Source organism: Perissodus microlepis, chromosome 12 (assembly GCF_051167445.1).
Source record: "Perissodus microlepis isolate ML-2025 ecotype Zambia chromosome 12, ASM5116744v1, whole genome shotgun sequence".
In the NCBI taxonomy this organism is placed as follows: Eukaryota; Metazoa; Chordata; class Actinopteri; order Cichliformes; family Cichlidae; genus Perissodus; species Perissodus microlepis.
Window position 1 is genome coordinate 35,908,800 of NC_140472.1, and position 12,735 is coordinate 35,921,534.

At 48.0% G+C, this 12,735-nt stretch overlaps 1 protein-coding gene across 2 annotated transcripts in view; it reads right to left on the reverse strand.

The window, feature by feature from the left end:
- The window catches only part of LOC146376802 (phosphatidylinositol 3-kinase regulatory subunit alpha-like), an 18,171-nt gene extending 6,023 nt beyond the window's left edge, over positions 1 to 12,148 (reverse strand). The window contains exons 1-8 of one of the 2 annotated variants that reach the window (XM_084945952.1): positions 11,945 to 12,148; positions 8,864 to 9,317; positions 8,013 to 8,142; positions 5,511 to 5,603; positions 4,991 to 5,062; positions 4,789 to 4,905; positions 4,491 to 4,689; positions 3,999 to 4,081 (exon numbers count right to left, since the gene is read on the reverse strand). In XM_084945952.1, coding sequence (XP_084802078.1) covers positions 3,999 to 4,081; positions 4,491 to 4,689; positions 4,789 to 4,905; positions 4,991 to 5,062; positions 5,511 to 5,603; positions 8,013 to 8,142; positions 8,864 to 9,055 — 886 coding nt within the window. In that variant the 5' untranslated portion in view covers positions 9,056 to 9,317; positions 11,945 to 12,148. Of the gene's footprint in view, positions 1 to 2,087; positions 3,967 to 3,998; positions 4,082 to 4,490; positions 4,690 to 4,788; positions 4,906 to 4,990; positions 5,063 to 5,510; positions 5,604 to 8,012; positions 8,143 to 8,863; positions 9,318 to 11,944 lie in introns of those variants that run through there. The other variant, XM_084945953.1, reaches the window with a different exon arrangement.
- Positions 12,149 to 12,735: the final 587 nt, after the last annotated feature.

The following is a 12,735-nucleotide window of genomic DNA, read 5'->3' on the forward strand; positions in this document are numbered from 1 at the left end:
TCTACCGCTGCTGTAGAGTCTGTACTACATGAAACACCGTGAGGTAAGTGCTGTTGGGAACCGGTGCTGCTCTCCTCACAGCGTCACCTGTTCTAAAGTCACACCACCAGGGGGCGCTAACAGGTGAGCATTTGAGTGTGGAAATGAACAGAAAGTATTTAAACCTTTGTTAAATCAGCCTCACAAACATCCTGCGACTGTTGATTTATAGGCGCTCACTGACTCTGACGTTCACCCTGATGTCAAAGGTATCTGCAGTCATGTGACACATCAGTGACTGATGAGGGGAGGGGGGAGGAATCACGTTGTTGTGCAGACTATATCGAAGAAACCACAACTAACCAGCAGTGTGACCCACAACCCAAAGAAAGAACAGTGGGACTGTGTGAGCGTGGGCTTTTAAAGCTCCACGCCAGATTTAGGGACGCGTCTTCATCTGACAGCACAACCAACAGAAACCTCAGCGACGTGCCGGCAGCACGGAGGAGACTCCTCACTGAGAACAGGTGCTGCACAAACACCTGCTGTGCAGTCTCAGGTGACACACACCTGTGCACCTGCTCCACACGTCACCGGCTGCAGCAAAGTGAGCTCAGTCTGACAGGATGCTGAAATCAGGCAGCAACAGGGCGGAGTCTAAAGGGGGGCTCGGGGGGTACCAGACCACAACTGTTTCAAGGCTTTAGTAACTTTATTTTCAAGACTCAGATTCACATAAATATGAACAAAATGTTTATTAAATCGTCTTAATAATTGAAAATTATTCTTAACATTGATTAAGTATTTATGTTAACTATTAATTATTAACACCAGAGCGTCTGTTTTCAGCAGGAAACGTTGCATCACAGCAGAGAGTAAAACTCTGAGAATGTCGATGTGCTCATGTTCTTCAATGCACACACACACACACACACACACACACACACACACACACACACACGCACAGACACACACGCGCACACACACATCACTGTCAGAAATCCTTCACACCTCATTTTGTCTGACAGAACTCTACCTGTAAATATAGCGACAGCGTTTAGATTCTTTGCAGGTTCATATTTATTATTTCTCATTAATGAGACATTTAGTATTTCTGATCCAAATACTCGATTATTCGACTGAATACTCGAGTACTAAAATAACCGAGCATATTAGGACCGAGCTGTAGAGAAAGAGCACGATTTCGTTTGTTAAAGAGGAAGTGAAACTGAGCTTTTCGTCACTCACAAATAAAAAAAAAAGTGACAGCACGCTGCGCTCAGCCCATCCGGCCTGAAAACAGCAGCCTCCAAATCGACTGTCTGCTCACCAAAATAAAGTTTAACACGTTTCATGTTTCTCTGAGGAACACCTCGCCCTCTCCTGACTGAAGCTTCACTTTCTGCTCAACTGAACAGCGAGTGAGTCTGAGCTTTTAGAGGAGGCGCACAGGGAGGAGGCGCACAGGGAGGAGGCGCACAGGGAGGAGGCGCACAGGGAGGAGGCGCACAGGGAGGAGGCGCACAGGGAGGAGGCGCACAGCGAGGAGGCGCACAGGGAGGAGGCGCACGCCATTGACAACAAGTGAAAACCAGAGCTTTGCAGCACAAAACACCTGAAACTAAACTAAGCGTCGGAGCAGTTTCTCGGAGCTCGCCGCGTCTCGTGGCCATTTTTAGGTTTGAACTTTGAGCTCAGATCAGGTTTGACACCATTTTCTTTCTCACGCGTGGCAGGAAATCGCTTCAGACGCATCTGCGCTTCGGGAAACACTCCGACACTCGCTCTGGTGAAATCACCACGAGATGAAGTGCGGGGTCATCGTGTGCCGACTCCTCAAGCACACAGCGACGTCACACTTTTAACCTCTGACACGACTCCATCGGACATCTGCATTCGCACCGCCGGGTTCAGCCTGAACAGGGTGACTTTGGGTGGGGGTGGAATGACGAGAACAGGAATGTTTAACATGGAAACACATTTTGAGGCTTCACAGCAAACAAACTTCCAGCTTCTGATGCAGATGTTTAACCCGACACAGGTTTAGTCTCGCCGCTACGGCCATCTGATCAGGCGCTGCTCCCTCCAGGTGGGGGTTCGACTCCTACCTGGGCTCTGCATGTTGATGTAGCAGAGGATCTTGTCTCGTCCCCTCAGCGCCTCGGCCCTGCCTCCCTCCTCTCGCTCCATGTCGGCCCCTAAACCGTCACCTGCGTCCACGACGAAGACGAGTCCTCAGAAACGAACGGACGCCCGGCTCTCATGTCCCGCTGCTTTCAGCCCGTTCGGCCGCCAAAAATCTGACGTCATCTCAGCTACATCTTCATTTTCGGTCACCTCGCTCAACTCAGGCCTGCTGGACGTGGCTTCGCTCTGCACCTGCAGCTCTGCTCCGCCTCCACGGCCTCAAAACCTTTTTTATTTTTCCAGCTCGCCGTCCGCGGCTCGGAGACGTTTCCAAACGACGCAACTTTCTCCCGTCCGTCTCTCTCTCCCTCTCTCTCGCAGTCTCGGTTCAAAGCTCAGGAGAGCAGCTTGGAGATGTGTGACATCACCGATGGCTCCAGCCAATCCTGTGATGGCAGTGATATCACCAAGGCAACACCCCCCTCCTCCCTCCCCTCTTCGTCTGCTGCATCTCTCACTCTGTGGACGGGTGATGTCATCGTTTCAGCTGCTGACCGGCTGACTCAGAGCCGAGCAGAGTGGATGGATGAGTCGATGAATGAGTGACTAACGCAGTCAGAGCTGCTCGTTGACCCACTTAACTGACCCAGAGACAAACGCCAGCGATCATGTGTGCTGTTTTTAAATCAGCTGATTTAGGCTTTAAATATTCCCTCCCATCACATCTGAGAGGTTTAATCTGCTGAAACCTTCCATTTCTCTCCAAATCCATCTTTCCTCTCTGTTACCCACAGCACCCGATCCTTCAGCCAATCATCATCCTGAAATAACAAAACAAAGAAAAAAAAAAAAACTCCTTCCTTCCTTAATGGGACAGGAATGAGCTGCAGAATTCCTGAACCCCCAAAATGGCAAATGTATGACAGAAATCCTGCCGAAGAGCCAATCATCTGCTTTCTAACAGCCAATCACGTGTGCCGGTGCACACATGAGGACCGATGTTAACAACAGCTGCCAAAAACGATCCAGAGGAGTGAGGCTGTAATTACACCACGACACATTATAAAGTAAGCATGAAATAATAATAATAATAAAGACAGAATAGACGTTCGGTGCTCTGGGTCATCCTCGCTGTGAAAAACAAGAAACAGGAAGTTCTGGAACCATCCGTGAGCTGCGCTGCGTAAAGCAGCGAGCATCATTTCAACCGTTTCCACCGTCTGCTGAACAAAAGTACCAGACTGTACCTCAGCACAGGCTGATCACTTCCTGTCACATCTTAACCCAAAGGCCTCACAGATGTTGCCAAAGTAACCGCGAGTTTAAACGGCGTCTGATTCTTCTGTACGACGTGTAAAACTTAAAAACATAAACCTGTCGTTCGACAGTGTGAGGACGGCGCTCGGGCCTCAGAACGCTCGAAACACTCTTGGATCTGTGTGATGTCAGAGAGGATGGATAAGCCCCACCTACTTCATGTTCACGAGGAGCAGCCAATAGGGAGAAAGGCATCCCTGATCATCTTAAAGGAGGAGGAGCCAAAACAACTTGAGTGTAAGACAAAGGAGGATAATTTTTGGACTTCAGCAGAGTCCGAGAATAAAACTGTGGAGCTGGAAATGAGCCAAAGTCGTCAGCCTGAGAGCTTCAGTACTTCCCTGAGTGAAACCAAAGCCTCGTGCAGTCTTTACCAATAAACCCGTCATCAAATCTTTGTTGCTGCACTTTTTCAGACTCATGTTTCCGCCGCCGTCTCATCTGAACCGTTCGATTGAGCAACAGCTGTGACACAGACTAAACGTGACGGCCAGGAACTGAGAGCAACCGTACGGGAGTTTTACACACATGCACATCAACGCTCAGCCACTCGAACACAGGCAGGTGTGCGTTACCTGGTGCGGCCTGGTTCATGTTGAGCTCGCTGGTTATCAGAACCTCCAGGACCTGAACCAGAGGATCCAGACCCGACTCAGACCTGAACACAGAGACAACATCATCAGTGCTGTTAACAAAATGGGTCAAAGGTTTTCTCTGCTTCATCTTATTAATCATCATTAATCATCACACTTCCTGTGAGTGTGGCCTCAAATATGTGCATGTGCCAGGACCTGCAAGCAGCTGACGTCCTTCCTGACATCAGTGACTCCCTGAACCAGAGCAGCGTGACCCATCTAAGCTAAACTTCAGGCCTCAGGGTTTGCAAGCCAGACAACACGACAACCTTAACTCTCTCCATGTTAGCTGCTCTTAAGAGTCATAAAATGATGTGTTATGAAACATTCCTTCAACTTAGTATGGAAAAGAAAATAAAATGTGTATAAATAACCCGTCACGTGTGTATAAATAACCCGTCACGTGTGTATAAATAGCTGTGGATCACTGACCCGGCTGTCTGTCTGAACAGCAGTGGGCTGAAGCTCTCGGCGAGGTTTCGGGGGCTCAGCTGGTTCCTGGAGCCGTGCAGGCACAGTCGGGCCAGGTGTCTAACCACGCTGAGCAAGGTCAGCCCATACTGGGCGGGGCAAGTTGGCGAGCTGGCCACGCTCCGCAGCAACTGGGCGCACTCTTCTAGCTCTCTGACCTCTGGAAGCAGGAACAGGAAACAGGACAGAAGTGTGAACAAACTACCAGATCCGGTGTGAAAGAGGGAGACGGGGGCGGGATCGTGGGGCTTCTTCTGACCTTGAACGGCGTGGATCATGTCGGCCTGCAGCGAGGCTGGCAGAACGGGACCGGGGAGATCCTGCAGGAACCGGACCACCCCGTCACACAGGGACGGCACCTCCAGCTGCTCCAGGTCTGAAAACAAACACACATCAGTTTAAGCAGAGATTTCACGATGCAGTCGTTCTGTAATTCACAGGTGAAAACACGTCCTCCTCACCTGCGTCTGCGAGCTGCTGCGTGTCCACGCCGCCGCCGCTGAGGCTGCGATACACGCCGGGGCTGTCCAAACCTGCAGCAACACACGCCTGTTACAAACACCAGCTGAAGACTTCGTCAGATCAATATTTCAAACTTCACACTCAGTTTGCTTTATGTTCAACCTGACATGAGGAACATAGTTTAGATAGAAGCATTATAAGCTCCTAAACTGAAGCTGGATCTAATAAAGTGTCCACAAGTGCATTTCTGAGAACTCTGCAGAACTCTAACTGAAAGTTCCTACAGACTGAAAGTCACGAAGCTTCAAATGTTCAGTTTAAATGCTGGAAAACACCAACGCAGTGACATCAGAGTGAAGGAATAAAAGGTCAGAATAAAGCTGTGAATGCATCTGAAGGGTTAGTGTGCTGTTTGCAGATGTAGGCGTCTCGAAGCTTCAGAAGAACAACAAAGATAAACTCTGAAACCAGACGCAGAGACAGGAACTGGTTGGAAATCCACGTCAGTGTGTTCGGCACCTTTGGTCTCTATGGCCTCCATCAGTCTGCTGAGGAGGGGCGGGGCCGTGTCCGGGGGTCCGAACTGCTCGGGGAGGTCCGGCAGCACGAGACCTGAAGAAGAACAAACAGCACACGCAAGATTTCAACTCAAAAGTCAAAGTAATAAGATAGCTTCATAACGAGACATTGATCTCCCTCCCTTAACCTTTATGATGTCATAAAGTATACAAGGAAACCGGGGGGGGGTAAAATTATGGAGGAGGAAATGAGAGCATATAACAGCTTTTACTTTGAAAGGATGTAGGCAACAGGAAGCTGAGTGAGCAAAACAGTTCTGTGAAACACGCAGGTAACAACAATAATCAGGATTCTGCTGCCAGCAGCTTTAACCACAGCGCGCACACACTTCCTGTGCTCTGTGAGGCGGGTGGCAGCAGATCTGTTCACTCAGCAACCACAGCCCTGACTCAACCCGAGCTCTGTGTGTGTGTGTGTGTGTGTGTGTGTGTCTTTGAGGAGTGTATCAGGACGTGAGCGTCTCTAATCTGCTCGAGTGTTCTCAGGCTCTAGTTTCCAGGTGCAGGGTCGTCACACAGGTGTGTGCTGTTGCTCTGTTGAGGAAGCAGCTGAAGGAACCTGAATCACTGAGCGAGCGATCGGGCTGAAACCTTTCAGTTTCTTCAGGGCAGAGCGACAAAAACAAGTTTCAGTGTCGGTTTACAGATTTCACGGCTCCCTCTTAGAGCCGAGACTTTCAGGCTTCCGGCTGGTCCCAGATCAGAATCTGTTCTGGCTCCATGTGACGGCGAGCATCACGTCTACCTCGAACTGAAGGTTTAAGGAAGCTAACGTGTTCCGTGACCGTGGCGTGACGTTTGGATGTTTTGCAGAGTGGTTGCTGTGGTAACAGCTGACAGGGATCAGGCTGTTTCAGTGTTTATTAAATCAGATTCTTAGTTGTTGAGTTTGCAGTTGTGAGATCACGAAGCCGGGATCGGAGCACTGCACCCGCAGGAGGCGGCGCCTGTGTGACGTTTCCCTGCCGACCTCCTCGACCCGCCCGAGGAAACAATATAAACAAGAAATAGCAATAATTTACATTTTTATTTACTCGCTTTATTATTTCCCGTCTTTATTCTCTTGCCGTCTTCCCGTGCATCGTTTTAATTAGATCTGCTGCACAGCTGATTATCTCTGAATTTGTATTTTTATGCCAGCTGTTCTTCTGTCTTCTATAAAATCAGCAGAAAATACATGATGTGTTTGTTTTAGCAGCCTGATGTTTCTCATCCACGTCGCTGTGCTCACTGGTTCATTAACTGGGGAACTGGTTTCTGCTGCTGTGCTGGGATGTTGGGACGGCTGATGCTCGAGCTCAGTCTGCTTTTAAAACATAAGCACTTCCTCTCAGAGCGCTTTTATAAACCCTGCGGGACACCAGGAGGACGGCTCCACATTGTGTCATGCAGGCACGTCGGCCTCTTTATTTGGCCTGACGTATGACAAAATTCAATAACATGTTTAAAAAACGGAAAAGGGTGGAGTGCCCACTCTGGGTCGGGGACGAGACCCTGCTCCAAGTGGAGGAGTTCAAGTATCTCGGGTCTTGTTCACGAGTGATGGGAGAAGCGAGCGGGAGATCGACAGACGGATTGGTGCTGCAGCTGCAGTGATGCAGACGCTGCACCGGTCCGTCGTGGTGAAGAGGGAGCTGAGTGTAAAAGCGAAGCTCTCAATTTACCGATCGATCTACGTCCCTACCCTCACCTATGGCCACGAGCTGTGGGTAGTGACCGAAAGAACGAGATCGCGAATACAAGCGGCGGAAATGAGCTTCCTCCGAAGGGTGGCTGGCCTCTCCCTTAGAGATAGGGTGAGAAGTTCAGCCATCAGGGAGGGGCTCAGAGTAGAGCCGCTGCTGCTCCACATCGAAAGGAGCCAGCTGAGGTGGTTCGGGCATCTGACAAGGATGCCTCCTGGGCGCCTCCTGGGTGAGGTGTTCCAGGCATGTCCCACCGGGAGGAGGCCCCGGGGCAGACCCAGGACACGCTGGAGAGATTATATCTCTCGGCTGGCCTGGGAACGCCTTGGTGTTCCCCCGGATACTGGAGGAGGTGGCTGGGGAGAGGGAGGTCTGGGCCTCTCTGCTTGGGCTGCTGCCCCGCGACCCGGCCTCGGATAAGCAGAAGAAGATGGATGTTTAAAAAACACGTTTAACAGTTTCAAAAAAACCAAAAAACAACTGTAGAAGCAAACGAGCTGGTTTGAAGCAAACTAGTCACACAGTTAAACCAAAGTGGAGTCGAAACCTGTAATCTACGACTTCTCTGTTTGCAGCTTCGTCACTCGTATCAAACACCAGAGAAGTCCTGGGTGAACGACTACATGACAGATAATTAGGATGGTCCATGGTTACTGTTCAGGTTTTAGAAGTTGGACAAGTTTCTGTGAATTCACAGAAAATTTCAGCAGGATCGGACGTGGGTAACAAACTACAAGCATCTGAGCGACTTTACTCACCCTCTGACTCCGAGTCGGCCCTCACCGACGCTGCAGATGGGGGCCTGGGTGGGCGGGGCTTCGGGGTGGGTGGAGACATCCGCTTCCTGCCGACAAACTCCACATACGTTCCCGGGAAGTCGCCTTTTTCCTGTCGTACACGAATCAAAGATCGCAGATGTGAGAATCATAAAATCAGCAACGATCATTTTTTTGGAGGCTAGTTTGGGTCACACAGCAGAAAAGCTCCGAGCGTTCCCGTTAAGCCCATCATCATTCCAACAGACTGGACCAAACGTGAAGGTCGGAAAACCAGAGCGAGGAGGATGTGGGATGCAGAGCTGTTTGTGGAGTTTCGTGATGACGGAGCCGTGCAGCTACGCCGCTCCTCCACTTTTACTTCAGCTTCGTTTTCTCTTTGCATCACCGAAAAGAAGCCGAGAGGAAACGCAAGTAAAATCTCTCACTTTGACGAGTCAACACGGAGCATTTCCTCCATCACATGTGCTAATATAGCGAGTGCTTCACTGACTGCAGGATTTATTCGAAGCGCTGCTGCAGGAGTTGTGACTGAACGAGCTGGACCAGGGTTCGGTCTGCACAGCAGCGTTTAAATGAACAAAGATGCCCAGACTGAGCTCTGCCTCACAGCTGTGCGTTACAGGTTATTAGCCTATCACAGAGCTTCCACTGCTGTAACCTTTGATGTCACCACATCAGCTCTTTCACAGAGATGGCCAGCAGAGCCAAAAAGACTCCAAAATAAAGACTAAGAACTTTTATTACTTTCTTCTGCTAAAAGAAGAGCTTCCTGTGACGGGAGAGGTTCGTGCGGTCTGAAAGCACTTCCTGTCTCTGCTGCGGCATCGTACCTGTGTGGTTTCGTTGAAGCCCGGCAGCCAGCCGATCTCCGACGGCCGTTCTTCGGCTCCGTTGGTGCAGCCGAGCGCCAGCAGCGCCCCCTTAGTGACCAGCAGCATGTCCCCGACGTGCAGGTCGATGTCCTCCTCCCTCTCCTTCTTGTAGTCGTAGAGCGCTCGGTACTGAAAGCCCTCCGAGCTCATCCTGACTCAAGTATGGCTTCACGAAAACTAACAAAACAGCTGTGAGTGAAAAAATATGAACATAGGTTTGAGTCCGTGTCCTGAGGGGGTCTAAAGAGGAGAATCCACGTGGACGCGCGTCTCCCCTGTCTCCATGTTGGTCCGCCACAGTCCTGTCATCCCTCCAGGCCGAGCCGCAGCCGCTCGATCAGCGCGTCCTCGCGGTTCATGAACAGCAGTCTCAGCAGAGGTAGCGGCCACATCTGTGGAAGCGACGGGTCACCTGAGAGACGAGAGGTCAAAGGTTACAGATGAGTGTGAGGAACGCGATGCGGCAGAAGACGCTTTCATCATTTAATGAGCAAAAGCTCCAAAACAAAAATGCTTTTTCTACACAGTCTGTACCTAATAAACTGCTCCCCGAGCGTTTATTTAACCTTTAAAACGAGGAAGAACCAACTTCCTGTCAGTTTATTCGTTGGTTCTGCTGCAGTGCTGGGTTTCCCCAGGAAGCAGTTCAGCCACCACAGCGAGCCGCTGTCATTCCCGCTGCCTCGGATCTCAGAGTCCGTCGGAAAACATCAGCTCACTTAAATACAAAGCTTCAGATCTTCATCATCTTCATGAATATCATCGTGTCTTCATGATGCTCTCCGTTAGTGCGCAGCCAGGAAATATTTTCACTGTGGGTTATTTTAATAACCAACCGTTTAAATCAGGGGTGTCAAACATGCAGCCCGTGCGTTGACATGAAGAAACAGGACACACATGAAGTGACTTCCTGTTAGAGAAGATTTGTTTGTTGTTGAGTGCAATGTCCTTTAAATGACTTCATATGAAGGCAACATGAACACAGTGTTACAGCCGTGTGAGGGATGTCAGCTCAGTGAGAGTCAAACGAATGCGCACACGCATGTCTGCAGTTTAGTTTGTTACACAGGAACACACTGACAGCAGCAGCGCTGCCACGTGTGCGCAGGCAGGACCAGTGTGTGTGTCTGACAGTTCAATGAAAGGATTCAGTGAAGTTTGCAGTTTTGTTTTTTATACAATATTAGAAATTTAAAAAAACAAAACTACATTTCCTGGAGTTTCCCTGTTTGGTTTGTATCGCTTGAACACTAAGGTGGGCTCACATGACACCACAGTGCCAGCAGTGGCTCACAGCTCGTTTACGTTATGATCTACACGGTTGTTTTTGGGTGTTTTATTTAAAAATATAATTTATGTTTTTATGATGTAAATAATATAATATGCAAGTTATTCCAATCCTATTAATAAAAGAAAACGGTACAAAGACAATGAGACATTTTAAATTTAAGTTCTGTAACACGTTTCACCGAAGCTGTGAGCATCAGACCTGTGACTCCACGCCACGAGCCTCAGAAACCTCCGAGTGCTTCAGCGAGTCACGGCCGGCTGGAGTTTTGTGCTTAAACACAGACTCTCTCTGAAAAAGACACCAGAGCGGGTCGACCGTCACCTGCCTCCTCACACCGGCACCGCCTGATGGAGCAGATGGTTCAGCTTTAATGAGGCCTTCACCCAACCCCCACCCCGTCAGGGACGCTGGCTTTGAACTGAGTGCTGATGACCTGCAGCATCCATCACTTCCACCCAGACCTCAGACTTTGATTGGTCAGACTGGAGGACAGGTGCACCGGCTGCTGTCAGAGAAGGCGGCGCCATGCGTGAACACCATCATCAAGTCTAACACAGGCCATCACCAGACCATCAAAATAAAAGCTTTCAGATAAATGTGGATGTATAACAATAAAAATGAGACAACATTGTTGTTATACAAACAAAGCCTCATTTTCCACAGTGGTTCACCTTTATATTTATTTATGAATCACGTGACAAAAATCATCTGAGGATTAATATTATTATTATTGTTGTTGTTAAGCTGTAAATAACTGTAGCTTAAATCCAACTACAGAAATGAAACATATGTTTAGTTTTTGATCATTTAAATGTAAAAATCGCCTCCAGTTAATCCACAAACTGCGTTCTGTTCACAGACGTTTATAATGATCACATGATTCGGAGCTGGAGAGCTCAAATTTTAATTTTGAACTTCGGAATTTGTGAAAAATATTTCTGGCATTAAATCATAACATAAAACATGAAAATAAGCACTGAGAATAATAAACTGGGACAACAATGAGTTACACGCCGTGTGGATGCTGCACAACATTTTAACAAAATCAGCAGAATAAGTTCCCTGGTGACGTTTAACAGTCAGACATTGACCTAATAATCAGAAACAGATTTGATGTATTTAATTTCCCGTGTGGCTGAAAAAGGCTCACTCGAAGCTGTTTAAGACCCAAAACACAAAGTCCGAAACTGAGGAGCTGGAATCTGAATTTCGGCAATTTGTCTTGAAGCAATCATTAATCGACCGATAAAAAAAAAAAAAAAAAGTCGTTTCACGAATTTTAATTGGTTCAGGTTCAAGCGGACATGCTTTAAGATTTAATTTAAATAAACTGGAATTTCTGGATAAATTGACGTATAAATGAAAACAAAGCGACGACATTTTAAAATGCTAATAATTATAAAATACACACAATTTACAAACATTACACACCAAACAGAGAAAATTTGTCGGGTTTTAAAGGGACTTTCGTCACTCAAAGAGCAGAAAAGGAAGAAAACCCCAAAAGTCTGACTTTAAGGGGACTTTCCACCTCGCGGGGTTTATCCCACAGAGCCTAAAATCAAACACTTTCATTTTTTTTAGCCACATGAAATCTTAATCGACACCGAGTTTAAGTAAAGCTCCCAGAAGCTGTAAAACAGCATCAGGAGCAGCTTTCAGACGATGGATCCCCTCAGGAAACGGGAAACGACAATGCATGCCAGCGCTAGCTTAGCCACCTAGCTTCAGACGCTCAAACGTCTCACCTTTATTTCTTGATGTTTCACCAATAAAAGCCTCCAACAGCACGAACAACGGGCGCCATGACGAAGCAGTGAGGGAACACGACCTCCTGATGGAGTTCAAAGCTGAGATGTGCCGCTGTTTTATCGATTATTTCCAAGATGAAGACACTCGTGCTTCGTCCGTCTGTATTACAGCAGGGAGACAGGTGTCAAGTGCGCGTGACAGACAGAGGTTCCGGTAGGGGCTTTCAAAATAAAAGGGGCTTTTAATTTTACAGCGCGAAGCATCGGCATAAAAGTTCAATTTAACCGTAAATGCTTTGTTTTCAGGATAATAGTGTTTATCAGAATCCAAAATCAAAATGTTAAAGTTTTTTATTTTCTGCTTAATGTATCAAATATGTGTGTTTCTTTTAAATAAAACAAGCGATTAAAATGTTACATTTCCGAATGTCTTTCACAATAAACCTGAGGATACGAACGTGCTTAAAAATCAATAGTGCTAATTTCAAGCAGGTGAGACGTTTAGCAAACCGAAGATAGTCACGTATTCTGCGTTTCCTTTATTATTGCATCATATATTTGAGGCGTTAATGAGCCAAAAACACGGATTCACGATCTGACAAGCGATTAAAGCTCAAAACGGGGGCTGGGTGCTTACGTCACATCCGGTAACCCAGATATTTTTTTTTAACGCAGTGTGCAGAGAGCCCACAGCAACAAAAGAGTGCGTGTGAGAGGGATGGGGGTTGTACTGTATTCATGCTGCACTCATTCATTCAGGCTGCTCGGGGTGTGTGTGTGTGTGTGTG